The 24,686-nt window shown below is 37.7% G+C and overlaps 1 protein-coding gene across 7 annotated transcripts in view; it reads left to right on the top strand.

The window, feature by feature from the left end:
- Nucleotides 1-24,686, top strand: part of RGS22 (regulator of G protein signaling 22) — a 196,832-nt gene that overhangs the window by 100,759 nt on the left and 71,387 nt on the right. For all 7 annotated transcript variants that reach the window (XM_066379221.1, XM_066379222.1, XM_066379220.1 and 4 more), the window contains 2 exons: nt 1,475-1,597; nt 2,394-2,495. In XM_066379221.1, the coding sequence (XP_066235318.1) occupies nt 1,475-1,597; nt 2,394-2,495 (225 nt within the window). The remainder of the gene's footprint in view (nt 1-1,474; nt 1,598-2,393; nt 2,496-24,686) is intronic.

Raw genomic sequence — 24,686 nt, 5'->3', positions numbered from 1 at the left:
TAGCACACTAATTTTAGATGGCAATTTCACATTCCCTAAGGATTATACTTTAGCCAGTAACCCTTATATAGTCTGAACACTTAGATACAATGTTGTATAACTATTTTATTCTAAGCAAACAGTTCTCCTTTTCTTCTAATTAAGATTTTTTTCCTACCAAAATAATGATATTTTAGTTTTGGAATGCCAATGGTTAGATGTCAAAAAACATTAAATTCTCACCTCAGAATTTGTTTAGTAGAGTGATAAAGAAAGAGGCAGAGTCCTGGCCGGTTGGCTCAGCGGTAGAGCGTTGGCCTAGTGTGCGGAGGACCCGGGTTCAATTCCCGGCCAGGGCACACAGGAGAAGCACCCATTTGCTTCTCCACCCCTCCACTGCGCCTTCCTCTCTGTCTCTCTCTTCCCCTCCTGCAGCCAAGGCTCCATTGGAGCAAAGATGGCCCGGGCGCTGGGGATGGCTCTGTGGCCTCTGCCTCAGGCGCTAGAGTGGCTCTGGTCGCAACATGGCGATGCCCAGGATGGACAGAGCATCGCCTCCTTGTGGGCAGAGCGTCGCCCCATGGTGGGCGTGCTGGGTGGATCCCGGTCGGGCGCATGCGGGAGTCTGTCTGACTGTCTCTCCCTGTTTCCAGCTTCAGAAAAATGCAAAAAAAAAAAAAAAATGCAAAAAAAAAAAAAAAAAGAAAGAGGCAGAGAGACACTATAACAAAGAAAATAAAAAACTTACTTAAACCCTAAATCATTTATGCCACAGTTGTCTGAACATTGTAAAGAAGTCTGAGTTCCATATAACAAATAGCAAAGAGTTAATGTGAACGTAGATGCCTGTTTGCACTCCAGAGTCACCCTTGTGCTTGGAGAAATAATCAGCTTTCTGGGTTTTAAGAATGGTATTAGGGTTGCAAGCATTATTGGCAGAGAAGCGCATAAATAGCAAAGTTTTATGAGAACTTATACTGTCATTTACACTTTGAAGGCCGTGACCTGTATGGACTGAGGCTATCCAAAAAGGGACACCTCCCCCCCCCCCCCAAAGACTGTTAATGAACAGCATATTGAGAGGCCTTGAAAATAGTTATTTTTATAACTCTCTTGTAGCTATTATAGCAGCACCTCAAGGCTAAAATAACAGTAAACATGTAGGAAAGAGGCCACCAACAGTGATTTGGAAGACTCACTATGCCTGAAACAAGAAAATAGTTGTGGCTGGGAAGTCGTTTTAAAATTAAGTTTGAGATTGGATTGGTTTAAGATGGAATAAACTCTGTTGCTATACTTGGCTCCAAAAAGGAACCTTATATGACATTCACATTCAGATGCAAATATACTGCATTGATTACATATATGGTATGAACATAAAATAGTCCAGTGGGGGAATGACAGCCTGGCAGGATTTATGAAACCCTGTTGTACAATGCCATAAAAAAATTACAACGTTTGGGGTGGATAACTGGTCTTCTGTTCTGTTATCTAGGTTAAAACCATAGCAGATGGTGCCTTGGGAGGATTTGACATGGAAAATTTGTTGCAATCTTTGTATGTAGAAAATAGAGCTGGCTTCTTCTTTACTAAATTCTGTGAGCATTCAGGAAACAAGGTAGAAAATAATTATTTTAATATAATTTTATACTTTTAGTTCATTTTAAAATAAGAATGGTTGAATAAGACCATGCTCAAATAATTATATTTGATGTTAAAATTCCCATCTCTGGTAAGAAATTTCATGCTAAAATATAAACATCTCAATCATAATTTTCTTTGGTTCACTATCCTGTTAAAATTAAGAAGAAAAGTAAAATACAGATAGACAAGACTTGCCCTGTTAACAATAGTTTACTTTTATATAACTTTGTTTCAATGTAATATATATTAAAATCAGAGTTTATTTCTATCAATCTTTTAATATTGTTTTTTAATAATTACAACAATTTAAAATGACAATGTATAGTTGCAAACTTGTTTTTAATTTTTGTTTTTTATTTTAATCACAAAGTCTTTGCTCAAGTGGAAAGGATTTCACTGGTTGAAGTGAAGAGTAGTGTTTGGTTCTGGTATAAGGTACATTTGCCCGTGTCTACCAAAATACGATTCAAGTTTGGGTTCATGACACAAATATATGATTACTCTTTCATTGTTAACCAGAACACTTACTATTAATGACCAATTATATAAGAAGCTTACATGTAAAAAATAATATTCTAGTGACAATAGCCATAAATATTTTGTATGTTGCTGATTTGTGATAAAAGATAAAACCATCTTAAATTGAACCTGTTAATGGTTACACCAAGGAGCTAAACAATTATTTATATTTAAAATGAGAGCTTTGTTGAGAGCTTTGTAGAGCTTTAATAGTTGGTTGGTAATCATTTATGTACTTTTTTCATGTTCAGTTTTGGAAGAACAGTGTGTACTTCTGGTTTGACCTACAGGCTTATCATCAGCTTTTCTACCAAGAAGCACTTCACCCTTTTAAAGTATGCAAGCAAGCCCAAGTAAGTAGTAAATAATGTTGGTTCACTGTAAAGCTCTAAGTACACAAAGGAATGAAAAGTTATAGTCCAGCTCCAAACAAGAGAAATCGGGGGGTGTAGGCAAAAAGGCAACAATTAAATCGTTGTTGTGGATTAGTTTATGTAAATGTCAGCAGAATACTGTTTTATAATCTGATTTGTTGGCTCTCAGTTTTATCTATTTTATTTGGTTTGCTTTATTTTCTCTTTGCTGCTAATACTTGTGCCAATAAAGAACATTCCTCTCCCCCACTTTTTAACTTATGCCTTTTTGGTTTGGTCTTGAGGAATTTTAAAAGAGAACCCTGAGATAGAATTTGTAGTGAATCATTGAAACAATTGAGAGCAGACGCATTGACCAAAAGCTGTTCTCTGAGCTTCCTGCAGAAATGAACTCTTGGGCACAATTAAGCTATCTAAAGCTCAGGAAAGAATGGCGATTAACTCTGTGGGGTAGGCCCTGTGTGCTGCCTGGGCTTCTGTGCTACACATAACATAAGATAGATACTGAGAGGTGGAGAAAAGACTATCTCAGGACCTCCCTGAAGCAAAATAGAGCAGGAAGGGGGGGTGCGGGGGGAGGGGGAGAGGAGATAGAACAGGATTCTCTGTGGTTTTTTTGTTTGTTTTGTAAGAAGGAAAGAATAAAATTATGACTAGAGCTGACTTATCTTTTCAGTGTTTTATTCTTAGGCTCTTCTGATCTTTTGTGGAGAGAGGTCATCAAGCTTAGAAAACTGCTAATCACATCTATATCTGTTAAACACTTAAGTGGTCCTTAAAATCTGAAGTAACCTCATTCCAGAGGACCTCTCCCTGAACAATACTAGATTAGCTTTGTCATATTATTTATTACCTTGCTATAATCTTATTTAGGACATCCAAGAGTACTGCTGGATGTTTGTTGTTACTTCCACCACACTGACTCTGGCCTGAATAACTCTTCTTTATAGATCAGCTGACAGAACTTTGTACTTTTCACCAGGAGAGTAAGGGCTTTAGCTCTATATAACCCAGCTTTGTCTCCATGAATTCATGAAATTATTTTTGCCAGTATCATTTCCTGAGACCACACAGTTAGTTCTTTTGCTTGTTAATCCTTTACCTGTAATTCTCTATTTATCCTTCTCCCTCTAACATATTGCCCCTGTCTGCTAGAGTATCATCCATTATTTTTATTATGTTTTCACTACTACAGAGCATACTCCTCCAGAAATCTTCAGAGGCCCAATTAGGTGGGTTTTTTGTTGTCATAATCACCATATTTCTATGCACTTGTAAAAGAGGGAATTGTATTTGGGGTTGGTAGACATTAATTCTTAGGAATGATGTTATTCAACCAGCTATAAATACTTGTGAAACAGGATCCAGTCAAATTTTAGTCATCCTAAAATAGATTGTTTCGTTTTGGGATTATCGAGGCCCATACACTTTTTCTTCTGTCCTAGCTTATCTTTTGGGGGTCATAGTGTGGTAGGTGGAGGGGAGCACTGGAGCAATTTGCTTTCAGTGAATAGGGGGAAATAAAAAGGAGAAAATCCTGTGATATTTTCTTACTTGTTTGCTTTCTTACTTGGCTACTTTATTTTATTTTTGGTTAGTAGAACAATTATCTAAATTGGTTTAGGTTTTAATTATTCAAGATTTTTTTTTGCCTCCAGGTACAAAATTGCCTAATACATAATCCTTTAGGTTTATTTCACAGTATGAAATACTACCATTCATTTCCTTTTTAAAAAACTTATTTATTGATCTTAGAGACAGAGGAAAGGGGAGAGATAGCGATAGATAGATATAGATAGATGATAGATAGATGATAGATAGATAGATAGATAGATAGATGATAGATATTTGTTGTTCCACTTATTAATACATTCATTATTTCCTGTATGTGCCCTGACCAGTGATCGAACCCGCAATCTTGACATACCTGGATGACACTCCAACCAAATGAGCTGCTTGGCCAGGGCTGCCAGCCATTTCTTTATAATAGAAATGTATGACTTTCTTCAATGGTACATTTAAAATATAGGTCTTCAGATTGATAATGACAATGGCAGAATATAATCAGATGGCAAGATGTTAAAGTTGTTATGAACTTGATTTCATATTGCTTTTATACATCTGACAAGTTGCATGGTAGAAGATGCAGAATTAATTCCAAAGGCTTACATGCTTTTATGTATGCTAATTGGCAGATTATATACCTTGAAGTTTTATTACCTCAAGAAGTATTGCAGAAATATCTATAGGCAAACTAGATACAATGACAGTGATTTAACATGACTAACTGTGGTCTAGGAGTTTGAACTACAATCTTGGCCACACCCTGAAGACTTAACTGCATGACTTCAACAGAATAGTGTTAGAAACCAATTGAAATGGTTTTGGCAAGTAAGAAGATCACCACTATAATGGAGAGATACAATGACTCTGTCAACAACTTGCCAGGGGACAATCTATCACTGCTAAGATTTGGAGCCTAGATTGTGTCCCAGATAGTCCTGCTACTTTTTTGGCATTATATACTTGGCTTCAGTGACAGAGCACTATAACAGAATGAAGCAGATCTGGGCACCACTGTATTTTGTAACTTCCATTTTTGTAGTAATCTTCCAAACTGTATCCCAATAAAAACAAAGCATTTAAATTTTACCACTCTCCACAACATATACATTGGGATTTCTAAAAATTAATAAACATGTACAATTCATAATTACTAAACATATTTGCACATATGTATACATACACATAAAACATATACAAAATTAAACATTTTTTAATGAGAAGGATAAAGGGAGAAAAACAGTAAAATGTAGAGCCTAGGAGAAAAATAATGTGGAGAATACGGGACTTGATGTCAGAGGGTAGGTAAGATGAAATGAAAATGAGAAATAAGAGGATTGCTAGATAAATCCACAGCACTTTTACCACAAATTCCCATTAATATAAAGATAGTCTTCCAGTGGTGTGAGGTTTTGCCTTATTGACTTCAACATTAGAGTAATATATTGTTATTTTTATAAATCATCTAAGTCAGAAGCTATATGATATAGAAGGAAAAAAATAATAAAATGTCATTGAAATACATGAATTTAATGCACAGTATGGTACTTATTGGCTGGGGAAACTTGGTCAAGTCACTTTAATAAGCTTTAGTTTCATATTTTGTAAAACATTGGTAGTAATAATGTTTTACATTTCATAACCTTCTATTTCTGTTTTCGCCTTTTCAGTTGGAAAATGCATACTGAAATTATGCAAAGAATACAATAAATCATTATATTTATCATCCTCTCAAACAAGTAAAGGATCTTAAAATACTTTCATTCTACCACACCTTGCATATTTTACATATTATTTTTGTATGGCACTTTAAATTTTCTTTTATACCCATCATGTAGTCATTATTTTTTAAATAATGTGTGGATTTATTTACACGCAAATTTCTTGCTTATCATTGCTTTTTGAACCACATTCATTTTTGGGTGTTTAATTTATGAAAAACATCTTTTAGTGGGTTTTTTATTAGAATTTACTAGTGGCAAAAATCTCTCAGGTTTTGTTTGTCTGAAAATATCTATTTTATGCTCTCATTGATCATTTCAGGGGTCAGGAACCTATGGCTCACGAGCCAGATGTAGATCTTTTGATGACTGCATCTGGCTCGCAGACAAATCTTTAATAATAAAAAAAAACGTTAAAAATATAAAACATTCTCATGTATTACAATCCATTCATTTCCTACCGCTCATGTTCATGGCTGTGGGTGGCTGGAGCCAATCACAGCTGTCCTCTGGGACAACACCAAATTTTTATTGGATAATGCGTAATGTACATGGGTTGTTGTATGGCTCTCATGGAATTATATGATACATTTTAAAATATGTGGCGTTCATTGCTCTCTCAGCCAAAAAGTTTCCCGACCCCTGATTTAGCTGAATATAGAATTCTAGGTCAACAATTTCTCTTAGCACTTTGAAGATATTATTATACTGTCTTCTGGTTTCTATTGCTTTCTTTTTTTTTTTTTTTTTTTTTTTTTTTCTGAAGCTGGAAACGGGAGACAGTCAGACAGACTCCCGCATGCGCCCGACCGGGATCCACCCGGCACGCCCACCAGGGGCAACGCTCTGCCCACCAGGGGTCGATGCTCTACCCCTCTGGGGCGTCGCTCTGCTGCGACCAGAGCCACTCTAGCGCCTGAGGCAGAGGCCAAGGAGCCATCCCCAGCGCCCGGGCCATCTTTGCTCCGATAGAGCCTCGGCTACGGAAGGGGAAGAGAGAGACAGAGAGGAAGGAGGGGGGGTGGAGAAGCAAATGGGCGCTTCTCCTATGTGCCCTAGCCGGGAATCGAACCCGGGTCCCCTGCACGCCAGGCCGACGCTCTACCGCTGAGCCAACCGGCCAGGGCCTCTATTGCTTTCTTGCTCCTTTGAGAATGGATGCTTTTTCTTACTGTTTGCTTTTATAATCTTCTCTGACTTTGGGTTTTTATATTCATTCACTTCAGTGTATTTACTATAATTACCTATCTTGGGTCTAAGTTGTTTCTAGGATCTGAGAAATCATGTCTCATGTTTTATCAATTCTGGAAAACCCTCAACTATTATTTCTTTTAGTCTTTCTACTTCTCTTTTCTGTACTATGTCATTCTGGATTCCTTGTCTGGTCAATGTTGGTGTTTCTCAATCTATCTTATATCTCTTTCTCAAGTTGAGCATCTTTTGATATCTATATTGTGTATAATATATTAAAATAGATCAACTTCTTTTGATCTGTTTATTAGTTCATATATTATTTCTTCAGCAGATTTCAATGTCCTACTTAACCCTTCCATTGAGTTAAATTATTTTAGGGATTATGGGTTTTTTATTAGATATTCTATTATTTTTCCAGTCTTCCTGCTGTTTATTCTCTTTGTCTTATGTTTTCATGTTTATTTATTCTTTTATATCTTCAAGCACTTAAAACATGTATTATAGTCTGTAGCTATCTATTCCTGAATAAGACTATTATAATAACTTTATGGCTTAAAACAACACACATTTATCATCTTACAGTTTATGTGGATAAGGAGTCTGGGCACAGCTTTGCTGGGTCTTCTGCAAGGCTATAAATCAAGATGTTGGCCACAGCTGATTTATCATCTGGGACTCAAATGGGAAAGAATCTTTAGTACTTCAAGGCTTATGTGGTTGTTAGCAGCATTCATTTACTTGTGGGCCGCTGGACTAAGGACTTACTTCTTTGCTGGCTGTTCGCTAGAAGCCACCTTAGTTCTGTGCCCTGTGGCACTCTTCATATTGGCAACTCACAACATGGCAGCCTCCTTCTCTGAATCCAGCAAGGGAGAGAGTTTCTTAGTAAGATGGCATTACCATATTATATAGCATAATCACATATACATAGTCACATAAATCTCATCACTATTTCTGTTGGTCAGAAGTAAGTCACACATTATGCCCACACTTGGGGGAAGATTGAGACACTGTTTATGGGAGCCATCCTAGAATATGGCTGCTACAGTATTCAATAATTCTATGATTAGTAGTTCTTAGAAGAATTAATTCTGCTATTCAGTATTTCTGCTGACATAGTGGATTCTTTTCTTGTTTGTTTTATATTTTGATTTATGAGCTCTTTAATGAGGTTTTTATTTCTAGTGCTTCTACTGGGCATATTTTTAATGCTTATTCCTCATCTTGGAGTTTCCTCATTTGCCAAATATAATCTGGAAAACCAACCCATATGATGGTAATTTTACAATAGTTAATTCTTAGGGTTTTTTTCTTCTAAAAATATGTATTTATTAATTATTAAATTTATTGAGGTGACTTTGGTTAATAAAATATAGTTTTCAGGTGTACAAATCTATAATATATCATCTGTATATTGTACTGTGTGTTCACCAACCCAAGTCAAGTCTCCTTCCATCACTACTTATCCCCCTTACCCTCTTCTCCCTCTCACCACCCCCTTTCCCTCTGGCTATCACCACACTGTTGTCTGTGTCTGAGGTATATTTTTTTTCCCCTAATTTCCTCATCTTTTTTACCCTACACCCAACTCCTTTCCCCTCTGACAGCTGTCAGTCTTCTATCTATGAGCATATTTCTATTTTATTTGTTAGTTTATTTTGTTCATTAGATTCAACAGAGGAGTGAATTAGTGAATTCATATGGTACTTGGTTTTCTCTAATGGCTTATTTCACTTATTCTAATGCTCTCCAAGTCCATCCATGCTGTCACAAAGAATCAGATTTCTCCTTTTTTTTTTTTTGATTGAGCAGTACTCCATTGTGTAAATGTACCACAGCTTTTTTATCTACTCATCTACTGATGGACACTTGGGCTGCTTCCAAATCTTGGCTATTGTAAATAACTCTTCAATGAACATAGGGGTGCATATATTCTTTACAATTAGTGTTTTAGGTTACTTTGGATATATTTTCAGAGGCGGAATCACTGGGGTCATAGGTAGTTCCATTTAAAAAAATTTTTTTAACAGAGACAGAGAGTCAGAGAGAGGGACAGACAGACAGGAAGGGAGAGAGATGAGAAGCATCAATTTTTCATTGTGGCATCTTAGTTGTTCATTGATTGCTTTCTCATATGTGCCTTGACTGGGGGCTATAGCAGAGTGAGTGACCCCTTTCTTAAGCCAGTGACCTTGAGCTTGAACCAGAGACCTTTAAGCTCAAGCCAGCGACCATGGAGGTCATGTCTATGATCCAACGCTCAAGTCAGTGACCCCACACTCAAGCTGGTGACCTCAGGGTTTCGAACCTGAGTCCTCTACATCCCAATCTGACGCTCTGCCACAGTCTGGTCAGGTCCATATAAAATTCTTTGAGGTAACTCCATACCACCTTCCACAGTGGCTGCACAAATCTAAATTCCTATCAACAGTATATGAGGGTTTCCTTTTCTCCACATCCTTACCAACACTGTTGTTTGCTGATTTATTGATGATAGCTATTCTGACAGGTGTGAAGTGATAGCACATAGTGGTTTTAATTTGCATTTCTCTGATGATTAGTGACATTGAGCATCTTTTTATATGTCTGTTGGCAATCTGTATGTCCTCTGTGAAGAAGTGTAAGTTCAGGTACTTGGCTCATTTTTTAATTGGACTGTTTGTTTTTTTGGTTGAGTTGTATAAGTTCTTTATCAGATGTATAATTGGTGGATATGATCTCCTAATGAGTGGGTTGTCTTTTCATTTTGTAGACAGTTTTCTTTGCTGTTCAAAAACTTTTTAGTTTGATGTAGTCTCATTTGTTTATTTTATTTCCTTTGCCTGAAGCAATATATCAGAAGAAATAATCCTATGAGAAAAGTCTGTGATTTTTCTACTTGTTTTCTTATAGCATTTTTATAGTTTCAAGTCTAACATGTAAGTCATGTATAAATTATATATAATTTTATTTTTTTAATGGGGTGACATCAATAAATCAGGATACATATATTCAAAGAAAACATGTCCAGGTTATCTTGTCATTCAATTATGTTGCATACCCATCACCCAAAGATTGTCCTCTGTCACCTTCTATCTAGTTTTCTTTGTGCCCCTCCCCCTCCCCCTTTCCCTCTCCCTCTCTGCCCTCCCCCCGTAACCACCACACTCTTATCAATGTCTCTTAGTCTCACTTTTATGTCCCACCTACGTATGGAATAATGCAGTTCCTGTTTTTTTCTGATTTACTTATTTCACTCCGTATAATGTTATCAAGATCCCACCATTTTGCTGTAAATGATCCGATGTCATCATTTCTTATGGCTGAGTAGTATTCCATAGTGTATATGTGCCACATCTTCTTTATCCAGTCATCTATTGACAGGCTTTTTGGTTGTTTCCATGTCCTGGCCACTGTGAACAATGCTGCAGTGAACATGGGGCTGCATGTGTCTTTATGTATCAGTGTTTCTGAGTTTTGCAGGTATATACCCAGTAGAGGGATTGCTGGGTCATAAGGTAGTTCTATTTTCAGTTTTTTGAGGAACCACCATACTTTCTTCCATAATGGTTGTACTACTTTACATTCCCACCAACAGTGAATGAGGGTTCCTTTTTCTCCACAGCCTCTCGAACATTTGCTATTACCTGTCTTGTTAATTATAGCTAATCTAACAGGTGTGAGGTAGTATCTCATTGCAGTTTTGATTTGCATTTCTCTAATAACTAAAGAAGATGAGAATATTTTCATATATCTGTTGGCCATCTGTATTTCTTCTTGGGAGAAGTGTCTGTTCATGTCCTCTTCCCATTTTTTTATTGGATTCTTTGTTTGTTTGTTGAGTTTTATGAGTTCTTTGTATATTTTGGATATTAGGCCCTTATATGAGCAGTTGTTTGAAAATATCATCTCCCATTTAGTTGGCTGTCTGTTTATTTTGTTATCAGTTTCTCTTGCTAAGCAAAAACTTCTTAGTCTGATGTAGTCCCATTCATTAATTTTTGCCTTCACTTCTCTTGCCATTGGAGTCAAATTCATAAAATGCTCTTTAAAACCCAGGTCCATGAGTTTAGTACCTATGTCTTCTTCTATGTACTTTATTGTTTCAGGTCTTATGTTTAGATCTTTGATCCATTTTGAGTTCATTTTAGTACAGGGGGACAAACTGTAGTCCAATTTCATTCTTTTGCATGTGGCTTTCCAGTTTTCCCAGCACCATTTGTTGAAGAGGCTTTCTTTTCTCCATTGTGTGTTGTTGGCCCCTTTATCAAAAATTATTTGACTATATATATGTGGTTTTATTTCTGGGTTTTCTATTCTGTTCCATTGGTCTGAGTGTCTATTTTTCTGCCAATACCATGCTGTTTTGATTGTCGTGGCCCTGTAATATAGTTTGAAGTCAGGTATTGTAATGCCCCCAGCTTCATTCTTTTTCTTTAGGATTGTTTTGGCTATTCAGGGTTTTTTATAGTTCCATATAAATCTGATGATTTTTTGCTCCATTTCTTTAAAAAATGTCATTGGAATTTTGATGGGAATTGCATTAAATTTGTATATTGCTTTGGGTAATATGGCCATCTTGATTATATTTATTCTTCCTAACCAGGAACAAGGAATATTCTTCCATCTCATTATATCTTTTTCGATTTCCCTTAACAATGGTTTATAGTTTTCATTATATAAGTCCTTTACATTCTTTGTTATGTTTATTCCTAAGTATTTTATTTTTTTGTTGTTGCAATCGTGAAGGGGATTATTCTTTTGAGTTCATTCTCAAATGTTTCATTGTTGGCATATAGAAAGGCTATGGACTTCTGTATGTTAATTTTGTATCCTGCGACCTTACTGCATTGGCTTATTGTTTCTAGTAGTCTTTTTGTGGATTCTTTGGGGTTTTCGATGTATGGGATCATATCATCTGCAAAAAGTGATACCTTTACTTCTTCTTTTCCGATATGGATGCCTTTTATTTCTTGGTCTTGTCTGATTGCTCTGGCTAGAACCTCTAGTACCACATTAAATAAGAGTGGAGAGAGTGGACAACCCTGTCTTGTTCCTGATTTAAGGGGGAAAGCCTTCAGTTTAGTGCCATTTAATATGATGTTAGCTGATGGTTTATCATATATGGCCTTTATCATGTTGAGATATTTTCCTTCTATACCCATTTTGTTGAGACTCTTAAACATAAAATTGTGTTGTATTTTATCAAAAGCCTTTTCTGCATCTATTGATAGGATCATGTGGTTTTGTTCTTTGTTTTGTTGATATGGTGTATTACGTTAACCGTTTTACGTATGTTGAACCATCCTTGAGATTCTGGAATGAATCCCACTTGATCATGATGTATTATTTTTTTTAATATGTTGTTGTATTCGATTTGCTAGTATTTTGTTTAGTATTTTAGCATCTGTATTCATTAGAGATATTGGTCTGTAGTTTTCTTTTTTTGTGCCATCCTTGCCTGGTTTTGGTATGAGGGTTATATTGGCCTCATAAAATGTGTTTGGAAGTATTGCTTCTTCTTCAATTTTTTGGAAGACTTTCGGTAGAATAGGAACTAAGTCTTCTTTGAATGTTTGATAAAATTCGCTGGTATAGCCTTCTGGGCCTGGACTTTTATTTTTGGGGAGGTTTTTAATGGTTTTTTCTATTTCTTCTCTACTAATAGGTCTGTTTAGGCTTTCTGCTTCTTCTTGACTCAGTCTAGGAAAGTTGTATTGTTCTAGGAATTTATCCATTTCTTCTAGGTTGTTGAATTTAGTGGCATAAAGTTTTTCATAGTATTCTACAATAATTCTTTGTATATCTACCATGTCCGTGGTGATTTCTCCTCTTTCATTTTGGATTTTGTTTATATGAATTCTTTCTCTTTTTTCCTTGGTAAGTCTTGCCAAGGGTTTGTCAATTTTGTTGATCTTTTCAAAGAACCAGCTCCTTGTTCTATTAATTTTTTCTATAGTTTTTCTGTTCTCTATTTCATTTATTTCTGCTCTGATTTTTATTATCTCCTTTCTTTGGCTGGTTTTGAGTTGTCTTTGTTCTTCTTTTTATAGTTCCTTAAGGTGTGAAGTTAAGTGGTTCACTTGGGCTCTCTCTTGTTTGTTCATATATGCCTGAAGTGATATGAACTTCCCTCTTATCACTGCTTTTGCTGCATCCCATAGATTCTGATATGTCGTATTGTCATTTTCATTTGTCTGTATATCTTTTGATCTCTGCACTTATTTCTTCTTTGACCCATTCATTTTTTAAAAGTATGTTGTTTAGTTTTCACATTTTTGTGTGATTTTTTTCCTCTGTTTTGCAGTTGAATTCTAGTTTCAAGGCTTTATGATCAGAAAATATGCTTGGTACAACTTCGATTTTTCTGAATTTGCTGATGTTGTTTTTGTGGCCCAACATATGGTCAGTTCTTGAGAATGATCCATGTACACTGGAGAAAAATGTATACTCAGTCACTTTGGGATGAAATGTCCTGTAGAAGTCTATCATATCCAGGTGCTTTAGTGTTTTGTTTAAGGTCACTATATCTTTGTTGATTCTCTGTTTGGATGACTGATCTAGAGCCGTCAGCGGTGTATTGAGGTCTCCAAGTATGATTGTATTTTTCTTAGTTTTTGTTTTAAGGTCAATACGTAGCTGTCATATATTTTGGTGCTCCTTGGTTTGGTGCCTATATATTAAGAATTGTTATGTCTTCTTGATTCAGTGTCCCCTTAGCCATTATAAATGGCCATTTTTGTCTCTGAGTACTTTTGCTGTCTTGTAGTCAGCATTATCAGATAGGAGTATTGCTATGCCTGCTTTTTTTTGGATGTTATTTGCTTGGAGTATTGTTTTCCAGCCTTTCACTTTGAATTTGTTTTTATCCTTGTTGCTTAGATGAGTGTCTTGTAGGCAGCATACAGGTGGATTTTCTTTTTTAATCCATTCTGCTACTCTGTGCCTTTTTATTGGTGAGTTTAATCCGTTTACATTTAGTGTAATTATTGATACTTGTGAGTTCCCTATTGCCATTTTATACATTGCTTTCTGTTAGTTTTGTGTCTTGTTTGATCCTTCTTTTTCGTTTTTCTATCTTTTTTTTTTTTCATTTTTCCAAAGCTGGAAACGGGGAGGCAGTCAGACAGACTCCCATATGCGCCCAACCGGGTTCCACCCAGCATGCCCACCAGGGGGCGATGTTCTGCCCCTCTGGGGTGTCGCTCTGTTGCATCCAGAGCCATTCTAGCACCTGAGGCAGAGGCCACAGAGCCATCCCCAGCGCCCGAGCCATCTTTGCTCCAATGGAGCCTCGGCTGCGGGAAGGGAAGAGAGAGACAGAGAGGAAGGAGAGAGGGAGGGGTGGAGAAGCAAACGGGTGCTTCTCCTGTGTGCCCTGGCCAGGAATCGAACCCGGGACTCCTGCACGCCAGGCCAACGCTCTACCTCTGAGCCAACTGGCCAGGATCTATCTTTTGTTTTTATTTGGTTGGATTCCATACATCTTTCCTCTGTTGCTATCTTTTTAAAATCATGTGCTTCTGTGGTGGTTTTTTCAATGGTGGTTACCATTAAGTAATGAAAAGGGTCCCTATCCTGTTCATTGTAGTGCACTATTTTGTTAGTACTTTTGCACTCCATCGTCCTTTGCTATTGTTAATCTCCATCCTCTCCCCCCCCCCCTTTCTTTTTGTTGTTGTCACAATTTAAATTTGGTTTTGTTGTGTTCTTCTTGGAGCTTTTACTTGTGGTTTTGTTTTTTATTTTTATTTGTATCTGATTGGAGAACTCCCTTTAGTAATTCCTGGAGTGAGGGTTTTCTGATGATAAAGTCCCTCATCTTTTTGTATCTGTGAATGTTTTTATTTCTCCTTCATATTTGAAGGATAGCTTTGATGGGTATAGTATTCATGGCTGAAAGTTCCTCTCTTTCAGGACTTTAAATATTGGGGTCCACTCTCTTCTAGCTTGTAGAGTTTCTGTTGAGAAATCTGATGATAATCTAATGGGCCTTCCTTTATATGTTGTATTCTTCTTTTCCCTGGCTGCCTTGAGAATTTTTTCTTTGCTGTTGGTTTGTGCCAATTTCATTAAGATGTGCCTTGGAGTAGGTTTGTTGGGGTTAAGAAAACTCGGAGTTCTGTTTGCTTCTTGAATTTGAGGCTTTAGTTCTTTCCACAGGCTTGGGAAGTTCTCATCTATTATTTGTTTGAGTATTTTCTCCATTCCATTTTCTCTCTCTTCTCCCTCTGATATACCTATTATTCTTATATAATTCTTTTTGATGGAATCAGATAATTCCTGTAGAGATATCTCATTTTTTTTTAGTTTTTGAGTCTCTTTCTTCTTCTCTCTGTTGCGCCTCAAGTTGCATGTCTTCTATTTCACTAATCCTACCTTCTATCTGGCCTGTTCTATTAGCTAAGCTTAGCTAGTTACCTCATTTTTCAGCTCGTGAATTGAGGTTTTTTTTTTATCTCTGTTTGATTTGTTTTTATAGTTTCAATTTCCTTGGAAATATATTCTTTGTGTTCATTGAGTTGTTTTCTGAGCTCCCTAAATTGCCTTTCTATGTTTTCTTGTATATCTCTGAGTATTTTTAGGATTTCTATTTTAAATTCTCTGTCGTTTAACTCCAAGGTTTCTAATATATTAAGTTTTTTCTCCATAGACTTTTCCTCATCTATCTCTATTACCTCTCTTTCTTTTGTATCCATGATATTCAATTTTCTCTTCCTTAATGGAATCTGAGGGTGGTTTTGTTGATAAAATTAATGAGATTTAATAAAGAATAAAAAGTTAAAAAAATAAAAATAAAATATCAAAAAAATTTAAAAAAAAAATTAAATAAAGAAAAATAAAATAAAATAAAATTAAAATTAAAAAAAAAGAAATTATTTTCCCCCTCCTTTTTTCCTCTCCTCTCCTCTCCCCTGTTTCTTGAGAAAATCTTGTGGTGAGCTGTGAATTATATTGTACTAAATAGAACAAACAATGCCTGTAATGGAGGGCCTGAATTGGGGAGAAGTAATAAAGGGGCAAAAAAAGGGGGGTATAGACATACAAAAAGCAAATAAGGAAAAAATTTGGGTCAAGAATAAAATGATTTGCTTTTAGGTGTTGGTTGACTAAGAGATATGATGAGAGGAATAAGAGGGAAAACAGGAAAATGGGGGGGGGGGGAATTAAAAAATTACTATTGTATTTAGTGGAACAAGAACTAGATAAAATCGAGAGCCAGGGATGGGACCACTGCTAGTGAGTTAAAAAGGTGAAGTAAAAAAACCCCAAAATGCCACAAACATAAGTTTGAGTCCCAGATAAGATAATTTGTTCGTTATTGAAGTTTGAATGAGAGGAGACATAAAGGAGAAAGGAAGAAACTAATATAGAGGGAGAAAAGAGAGAAAAAGAAAAAAAAGGAGGGAACCACTAAAAAAAGAAAAAAGAGGAGAGAGAGAGAGAGAGAGCGAGAGTTAAGGGTTTTAGAGTGCAACCCTCATAGAGAGAAAGGAAAAGGAAAGAAAAGATAATGGGAGATGTAACACTTATGGGTAGTGTAGTTCAAGGAGAGGAGAGAGTAAGACTGGCAGAGAGTTAAACGACCAAATTGGAGGAGGAAAAAAAAATCAAGAATGAAAATAAGAGAAACAAATGAACAAATATAATAAAATGGGATAGGTTATAAAGTCTGCAGATTATTCTTGATTTTGAGAGGTTATCTTCTTGCTTTTTCTTTTCTCTCCCTCTTCCTTGTCGGTGACTCTGTATCCCGGGTTCTGCCCCTGTGGCACGCTCAGGTAGAGGTTTGCAGTTGATAAGTCTCTATGGCAATGCCATGTATTGTGCTTCAATCTCATTGGCAGTTGAGGCTCATTAGCATTTATAGGCTCCGCCAGTGAGAGAGTCCGTGTTCCTGGAGCCTCTGTCCTAGTCTTTCCTTCCTCAATTAGTAGCCTGATAATCCAGCTATGGGGTTGCTGCTGCCTCTGCCTGGATAGTAAGAGGCTCAAAGAGCTGGCAACTCCCCACTCTATTCCCACTCAGCACAGGGCTCTGGGTAAGGCTCAGTCAGTCAGAGCTGCTAGCATAATCAGGCGGGGCTTCCACCCACACAAAGACCTCTGGTCTGCTACTCTGTCCGGTAACACGGGTGGGCGCCCACTCCCGGGGGGCTCAGAGGAAACTCTCGCTCACTCTCCATGCACGCAGACCAGGATATCAGGCCGACTGCCTCACACTTTGAGTGAAACCCGCACCCGCACGGAAAAGTTCCAGCGTTGGAATTGGCTCTCGCTCCCTCCCCATGCGCGGCTTTTTCAGGGTGCTGGGGCAGTCCCAAGATTCTGCTTTGGGTAATATAGACATTTTAATGATGTTTATTCTTCCTAACCATGAGCACGGTATATGCTTCCACTTGTTTGTATCTTCCCTGATTTCTTTTATCAATGTTTTATAATTTTTCGAGTACAAGTCTTTAATCTCCCTGGTTAAATTTATTCCTAGGTACATTATTTTTTTGGTTGCAATGGTAAAGGGGATTGCTTCCTTAATTTTTTTTTCTTACAGTTCATTGTAAGTGTATAAAAATGCCTCTGATATCTGAGTATTAATTTTATATCCTGCCACCTTGCTGTATTTATTTATCAGGTCCAGTAGTTTTTTGACTGAGACTTTAGGGTTTTCTATATACAATATCATATCAACTGCAAATAATGATAGTTTTACTTCTTCTTTTCCAATTTGGATGTCTTTTCTTTTTTTTCTTGTCTGATTGCTGTGGCTAGGACTTCTAGAACTATGTTGAACAAGAGTGGTGAAAGGGGACACCCCTGCTTGTTCCTGATCTTAACGGAATTGCTTTTAATTTTTGCCCACTGAGTATGATGTTGGCTGTGGGTTTGTCATAGGTGGCCTTTATCATGTTGAGGTATGTTCCCTGTATTCCCACTTTGCTGAGAGTTTTGATCATGAATGGGTGCTGGATTTTATCAAATGCTTTTTCTGCATCTACTGAAATTATCATATGTTTTTTTTACTTCCTTTTGTTTATGTGATGAATCACATTGATTGATTTGCGAATATTGTACTAGCCTTGCCTCCTAAGAATAAATCCCACTTGATCATGGTGTATGATTTTTTTCATATATTGCTGAATCCGGTTTGCTAATATTTTGTTGAGGATTTTAGCATCTAAATTCATCAGGGATATTGGCCTATAATTTCCTTTCTTTGTGTTGCCTTTTCCTCGTTTTGAAATCAGAATTATACTCGCCTCATAAAAGGAACTTGGAAGTCTTCCTTCCTCTTGAATTTTTTGAAATAGCTTGAGAAGGATAGGAGTTAGTTCTATGAATATTTGGTAGAATTCACTTGTGAAGCCATCAGGCCCAGGACTTTTTTTGGGGGGGAGTTTTTTGATAACTGTTTTAATCTCATTTGTTGTAATTGGTCTGTTTAGGTTTTCTGATTTTCCAGATTAATTTTTGGAAGATTATATGTTTCAAGGAATTTGTCCATTTTATCTAGGTTGTCTAGTTTTTGGCATACAGTTCTTCATAGTATTTTCTTACAATATTTTGTGTTTCTGTTGTATCAGTTTTTGTTTCTCCACTCTCATTTCTAATTTTATTTATTTGAATCCTCTCTCTTTTTTTCTTTGTGAGTCTGGTTAAAGGTTCATCGATCTTGTTTACCTTTTCAAAGAATCAGCTCCTGGTTCATTGATCATCTGTATTGTTTCTTTAGCCTCTATGTCATTTATTTCTGCTCTGATCTTTATTATTTCCTTCCTTATACTACCTCTGGGCTTTACTTGCTGTTCTTTTTCTAGTTCTTTTAGATGTAGGGTCAAGTTGTTTATTTGAGCTTTTTCTGGCTTCTCAAGGTATGCCTGTAATGTTATGAACTTCCCTCTCAGGACTGCTTTTGCTGTGTCCCATAAATTTTGAATTGATGTTTGCTCATTATTGTTCGTTTCTAGGAATTTTTAAATTTCTTCCTTGATCTCATTGCTAACCCCTTCGTTATTTAATAACATGCTATTTAGTTTCCAAGTGTTTGAGTATTTTTCAGTTTTTCTGTTGTGGTTGATTTCTAATTTCATGCCATTGTGATCAGAGAAAGTGCTCGATATGATTTCAATCTTCTTAAATTTGTTGAGACTGCTTTTGTGCCCTAACATGTGGTCTATCCTAGAGAATGTACCATGAGCACTTGAAAAGAATGTATATTCTGCAGCTTTAGGGTGAAAGGTTCTGAAGATATCTATTAAATCGAGTTGATCTAGTATGTCCTTTAAGTCTGCTCTTTCTTTGTTAATTTTCTTTTTTGAGGATCTATCTAGTGATGTTAGTGGGGTATAGAAATTCCCTACTGTTATAGTATTGATGTTGATCTTGCCCTTTAAATTCATCAAAGTCTGCTTTATATATTTAGGTGCTCCTACATTAGGTGCATAGATATTTATAACGGTTATATCTTTCTGTTGGATTGCTCCTTTTATCATTATATAGTGACCTTCTTTATCTCTTACTATAGCCTTTGTTTTAAAGTCTATTTTGTCTGATATAAGTATTGCTATCCCAGCTTTTTTTTCATTTCCATTTGCATGAAATATTTTTTCCATCTTTTTATCTTCAGTCTATGTGCATCTTTTATTTTAGGGTGTATCTCTTGTAGACAGCATATGTATGGGTCCTGTTTTTTTATCCATGCAGCTACCCTATGTCTTTTGATTGAATCATTTAATGCATTTACATTTAAGGTTATTATTGATATGTAATTGTTGATTGCCATTTTATTCTTTAAAACTGTATTCCTCTTTTGTTATATTCTTTTTCTTCTTTCATCTGTTTACAACAGGCCACTTAGCATTTCTTGCAGCCTTGGTTTGGTTGTAGTGAATTCCTTGAGTTGTTTTTGTCTGGAAAGCTTTTTATTTCTCCTTCAATTTTAAATGATCACCTTGCTGGATAAAGTAGTCTTGGTTGTAGGCTCTTGTTCTGCATTACTTTGAATATTTCTTGCCATTCCCTTCTGGCCTCAAGTGTTTCTGTTGAGAAGTCAGAAGTCATTCTTATGGGGGCTTCTTTGTAGGTGATAGTCTTTTTTTCTCTAGCAGCTTTTAATATTTTCTCTTTATCACTGATCTTTGGTATTTTAATTATGATGTTTTTTTGGTGTAGATTTCTTTGGGTTTCTCTTAAATGGAGTTCTCTGTGCTTCTTGAACTTGTTGGACATTTTCCTGCCTTAATTGAGGGAAGTTTTCAGCTATGATATGTTTGAACAAAGTCTCTATCCCTTGTTCTTTCTCTTCTTCAGGAGCCCCTATGACGTGGATGTTATTTCTCTTCATGTTGTCACATAGCTCTCTTAGAGTTTCCTCAGTCTTTTTGAGTCTCTTTTCTTTTTTCTGCTCTGCTTCCATGCCTTCATTTATCTTGTCCTCTAACTTGCTGATTCAATTCTCAGCTTCATCCATCCTGCTTTTAATTCCTTCCATTGTGTTCTTCATTTCTGATATTGTATTTATCATTCTGACTGATTCTTTTTTATTATTTCAATGTCCTTTTTTATATTTGCTATCTCTTTATTTAGGTGTTCGTAGTGACCATTTATTGTTGTTCTAATAATATCTTTGAGCATCCTAAAAATCATTAGTTTAAACTCTGCATCTGGTAATTTTGTTATATCTGACTTATTCAGGTCCTTTTCTAGGGATTTCTCTTAATTCATTTTGTGTTGCATTTCTCTGCCTTCTCATTTTGTCTGTGTAAAAGAAGGTTTTGGCCACTGGAGTCCACTGGGTGTGGCCTCTGTGTTCCCTAGGTGTGATCTGTCTGCAGGCCCACCACCCCCTCTGCTGTTGCTGCCTAGGGCATTTGGGTATGGGTGCTGCCAGTGCCTGCCCACTGGGGCTATTGCTATGGTTTCTGCCTCTCCTTCATGGGAGTGGCTGTGATCACTTGCTTGGGTATACAAGCATCAGTGGCCTTGGCTTTTGCCCCACCCCAATGGTGGCATTCTGCTCAGCTCTGAGGGCAGGAGTGAGCACCTTCACTCAGCTGCGGCTCTCTGCTTGATTCTGGGCTTTTGCCCTGCCCCTGCAGGAGGAGCCTGCTCGTGGGATGGCTGCAAGTTTTGGCTCCACAGGTTGGGCAAGACTGCATGCCCTCTCTCAGTAGCAGGACTCTGCCTGTTCTGGGCTTTTGGCTCCACCCCTGCGGGTGGAGCTGCCTGCCAAGTCAGGCCTCAAGTCTTGGTTCATGGGTGGGGCAAGGCTATGCTCCTGCGCCCTTGCTCAAGGGCGGGTCTCCACCCCTTCCAGGGCTCCTGCCCTTCCCCCGCAGGCTGGATTGCAGGCAGCCCGCAGCTGGGCTTGACCACTTTTGTATGTCCTCTCCTCCCCAGCCGGGCAAGGCTGAGCTCACACCTGGGCCTCGGTGGTGGCCAGCCGGCTTCCACCCTTGCCGACAGTACTGCGCTTCCATGTCCTGCCGCTGCCCGCCCTCGGGCAAGCCCTCTGCTGTGTGGGTGGGGGGCACTGCAGCTCAGACCCTAACACTCACTACTGTAGTCCCGAAAGCTCCCTCCTTCTAAGTGATTCTGCTCTGAGTGCCATGGGAGAGCTTGTTTGGCTGGTGTCCTGCTTCTCTTTGCTGGTATTGCTGTTTCCAGGGGAAATATTCACTCCAAATTTGGGGAGTGACTCATCCCAGGGGTTAGGGTGGCTGTCTCTAAAAATGTTTCTCCCTATGCCTCCTAGATTACACTCTCTTCCTGCTACTCCAGTCCTCTCCTCTCTCCCTGTCCCTCAGAGCCCTGGGTGAGTGGTTGGGAGAGAGGTTTTCTGTGCAGTCCCTTTACAAAAAATCCTGGGTCTGAGAAATCAGTCTCTTTCTCACAAAGAGTATCGTGTTTTGTTTCAGCTAAATACTGTCCATACTCCTCTTCTAGGCTCTGGGGCTGCAGGCTAGGTCTTTGTTCCTGGGACTCAGAACCCTCCCCTCTCTGCTAAACTCACTTCCCGCCATGCGAGTCTCTCCCGGCTGCCGTTCGCTCTGGGGAGCTGGGCAGCCCTCTCCGGATTTCCGCTTTTTCTACCAGTCTCAGTGTGGCTTCTTCAGTGTTCCTTGGTTGAAGAGTCCTCTTAGTTTAGTCCAAAGTTGGTTTTTCCAGATGATGGTTCTTGAAATTAGTTTGTAATCCACTTTGGTTCTGGGAGGTGGAAGTTGGTATGTCCGCCTACTCCATCACCATCTTGTCTTCCTTCAGTTTCATTGATCTTTTGTAGATTTCTTTTTTAATCTCAATTTCATTTGTTTCTGCTCTGACCTTTATTATTTCCTTCTTTCTACTGACTTTGGGTTTTTTTTTTTTTTCAAGTTTCTTTAAATGCAATGTTAGATTGTTTATTTGGAATTTTTGTTTGTTTGTTTCATGAGATAGTAGGCCTGCAATGCTATGAATTTCCCTTTAAGGACTGCTTTCAGCCTGTCCCAAAAATTTTGGATTGTTATATTCTTATTTTCTTTTTTCTTTTTTTTTTTTTTTTGTATTTTTCTGAAGCTGGAAACGGGGAGAGACAGTCAGACAGACTCCCGCATGCGCCCGACCGGGATCCCCCCGGCACGCCCACCAGGGGCAACGCTCTGCCCACCAGAGGGCGATGCTCTGCCCCTCTGGAGCATCGCTCTGCCACGACCAGAGCCACTCTAGCGCCTGGGGCAGAGGCCAAGGAGCCTTCCCCAGTGCCTGGGCCATCTTTGTTCCAATGGAGCCTTGGCTGCGGGAGGGGAAGAGAGAGATAGAGAGGAAGGAGGGGGGGTGTGGAGAAGCAAATGGGCGCTTCTCCTATGCACCCTGGCCGGGAATTGAATCTGGGTCCCCCGCACGCCAGGCCGACGCTCTACCTCTGAGCCAACTGGCCAGGGCCTTCATTTCTTTTGATAAGGTTTATTTTTTTTATTTCTTGCTTGATCTCATTATTAACCCATTCATTGTTTATTAACATTTTATTTAGTGTCCATGTCTTTGTGTGATTTTTAGTTTTATACCTTTATGGTCAGAGAAGATGCTTGTATGAATTCAATCTTCTTAAATTTATTGACTTGTTTTGTGTCCTAACATGTGCTCTACCCTAGAAAATGTTCCATGTGGACATGAAAATAATGTATATTCTGCTGCTTTGGGATAAAATGCTCTGAAGATATCAATTAAAACCATCTGATCTAGTGTGTCACTTAAGGCTGCTGTTTCCTTGCCAATTTTCTGTCTGAAAGATCTATTCATTGAAGACAGTTGGGTATTAAAATCCCTGCTATACTGTATTACTGTCAATCTTTCCTTTATGTCCATCAAGGTTTGCTTTACATATTTAGGTGATCTTATGTTGGGTACATAAATGTTTATTTAAAAAGGTTATATCCTCTTGTTAGTTTGGTTTGCTACCTTTATCATTATGTAGTGTCCTACTTTGTCTCTTACAAAGCCTGTGTTTTAAAGTATATTTTGTCAGATATTATTGCCACCCCAGCTTATCTTTTTCATATTTCCATTCACATGAAATATCTTTTTCCATTCCTTTACTTTTAATCTGTTTGTATCTTTTGGTCTGAGGTGGGTCTCTTTAGATAGCATATATATGGCTCTTGTTTTCTTATCCATTCTGCTACCCTATGTCTTTTGATTGGAGCATTTAAGCCATTTGTATTTCAAGTGATTATTGATAGGTACAAATTTATTGCTATTTTATTCTTTTAACTATGTTCCTCTGGTTTCTTCTGTTTCTTCCTTTTCTTCTTCTTCTTCCTTTTCCTCCTTTTTCCTTCTCTTCCTCCACCTTCTCCTCCTCCTCCTCCTCCTCCTCCTCCTTCCCCCTTCTTCCTCTTCCTTTTCTTCTCCTCCTCCTTCTCCTCCTCCTCCTCCTCTTCGTCTTCCTCTTCCTCCTCCTCCTACTCCTCCTCCTTTTTTCTTCTTCTTCACCTTTTAACATTTTTTTCTAATACTGGTTTGGTGGTAAGAAATTACTTTAGCTTCTTCTCTGAGAAGCTCTTTACTTCTCATTCTTTTTTTAAATGATAGCTTTAGTGCATAAAGTAGTCTTGGTTGTAGGTTCTTGTTTTTCATCACATTGAATATTTCATTCCAATCTAGTCTGGCATGAAATGTTTCTTTTGAGGAATCAGCTGTTTATGGAAGCTCCCTTGTAGGTTCTTTCTCTTGTTGCTTTCAAGATTCTCTTTTTGTCTTTAACCTTTGCCATTTTAATTATGGTGTGTCATGGTTTGAGTCTCTTGGGGTTCATTTGGTTTGGGACTCTGTCCTTCCTGGACTTTTCTACCATTTTCCTTCACCAGGAAAAGTTAGGGAAATTTTTGGTCATTATTTCTTCAAATAGGTTCTTGAGCCCTTGCTGTCTCTCTTCTCCTTCTGCACCTTTATGATACAGATGTCACATTTCATATTGTTCCAAAGGCCCCTTAAACTATCTTCATTAAAATTTTTTTTAAATTTTTGCTGCTTTGATTGGATGATTTTTTTCTACCTTGTCTTCTAAATTGCTGATTCAATCCTCTATTTCATTCAGCCTACTGTTTATTCTTTCTAGTGTAGTCTTCATTTCAGATATATTATTCTTCATTTCTGACTAGTCTTTTTGTGGTTTCTATATCTTTTTTTTCTTGTTGTTGAGCATCTTTATAACCATTACTATGAACTCTAATATC

Source organism: Saccopteryx leptura, chromosome 3 (genome assembly GCF_036850995.1).
Source record: "Saccopteryx leptura isolate mSacLep1 chromosome 3, mSacLep1_pri_phased_curated, whole genome shotgun sequence".
Taxonomy (NCBI): domain Eukaryota; kingdom Metazoa; phylum Chordata; class Mammalia; order Chiroptera; family Emballonuridae; genus Saccopteryx; species Saccopteryx leptura.
The sequence above is the reverse complement of the archived record's forward strand: the minus strand, read 5'-3'. Positions and strand labels throughout refer to the sequence as shown.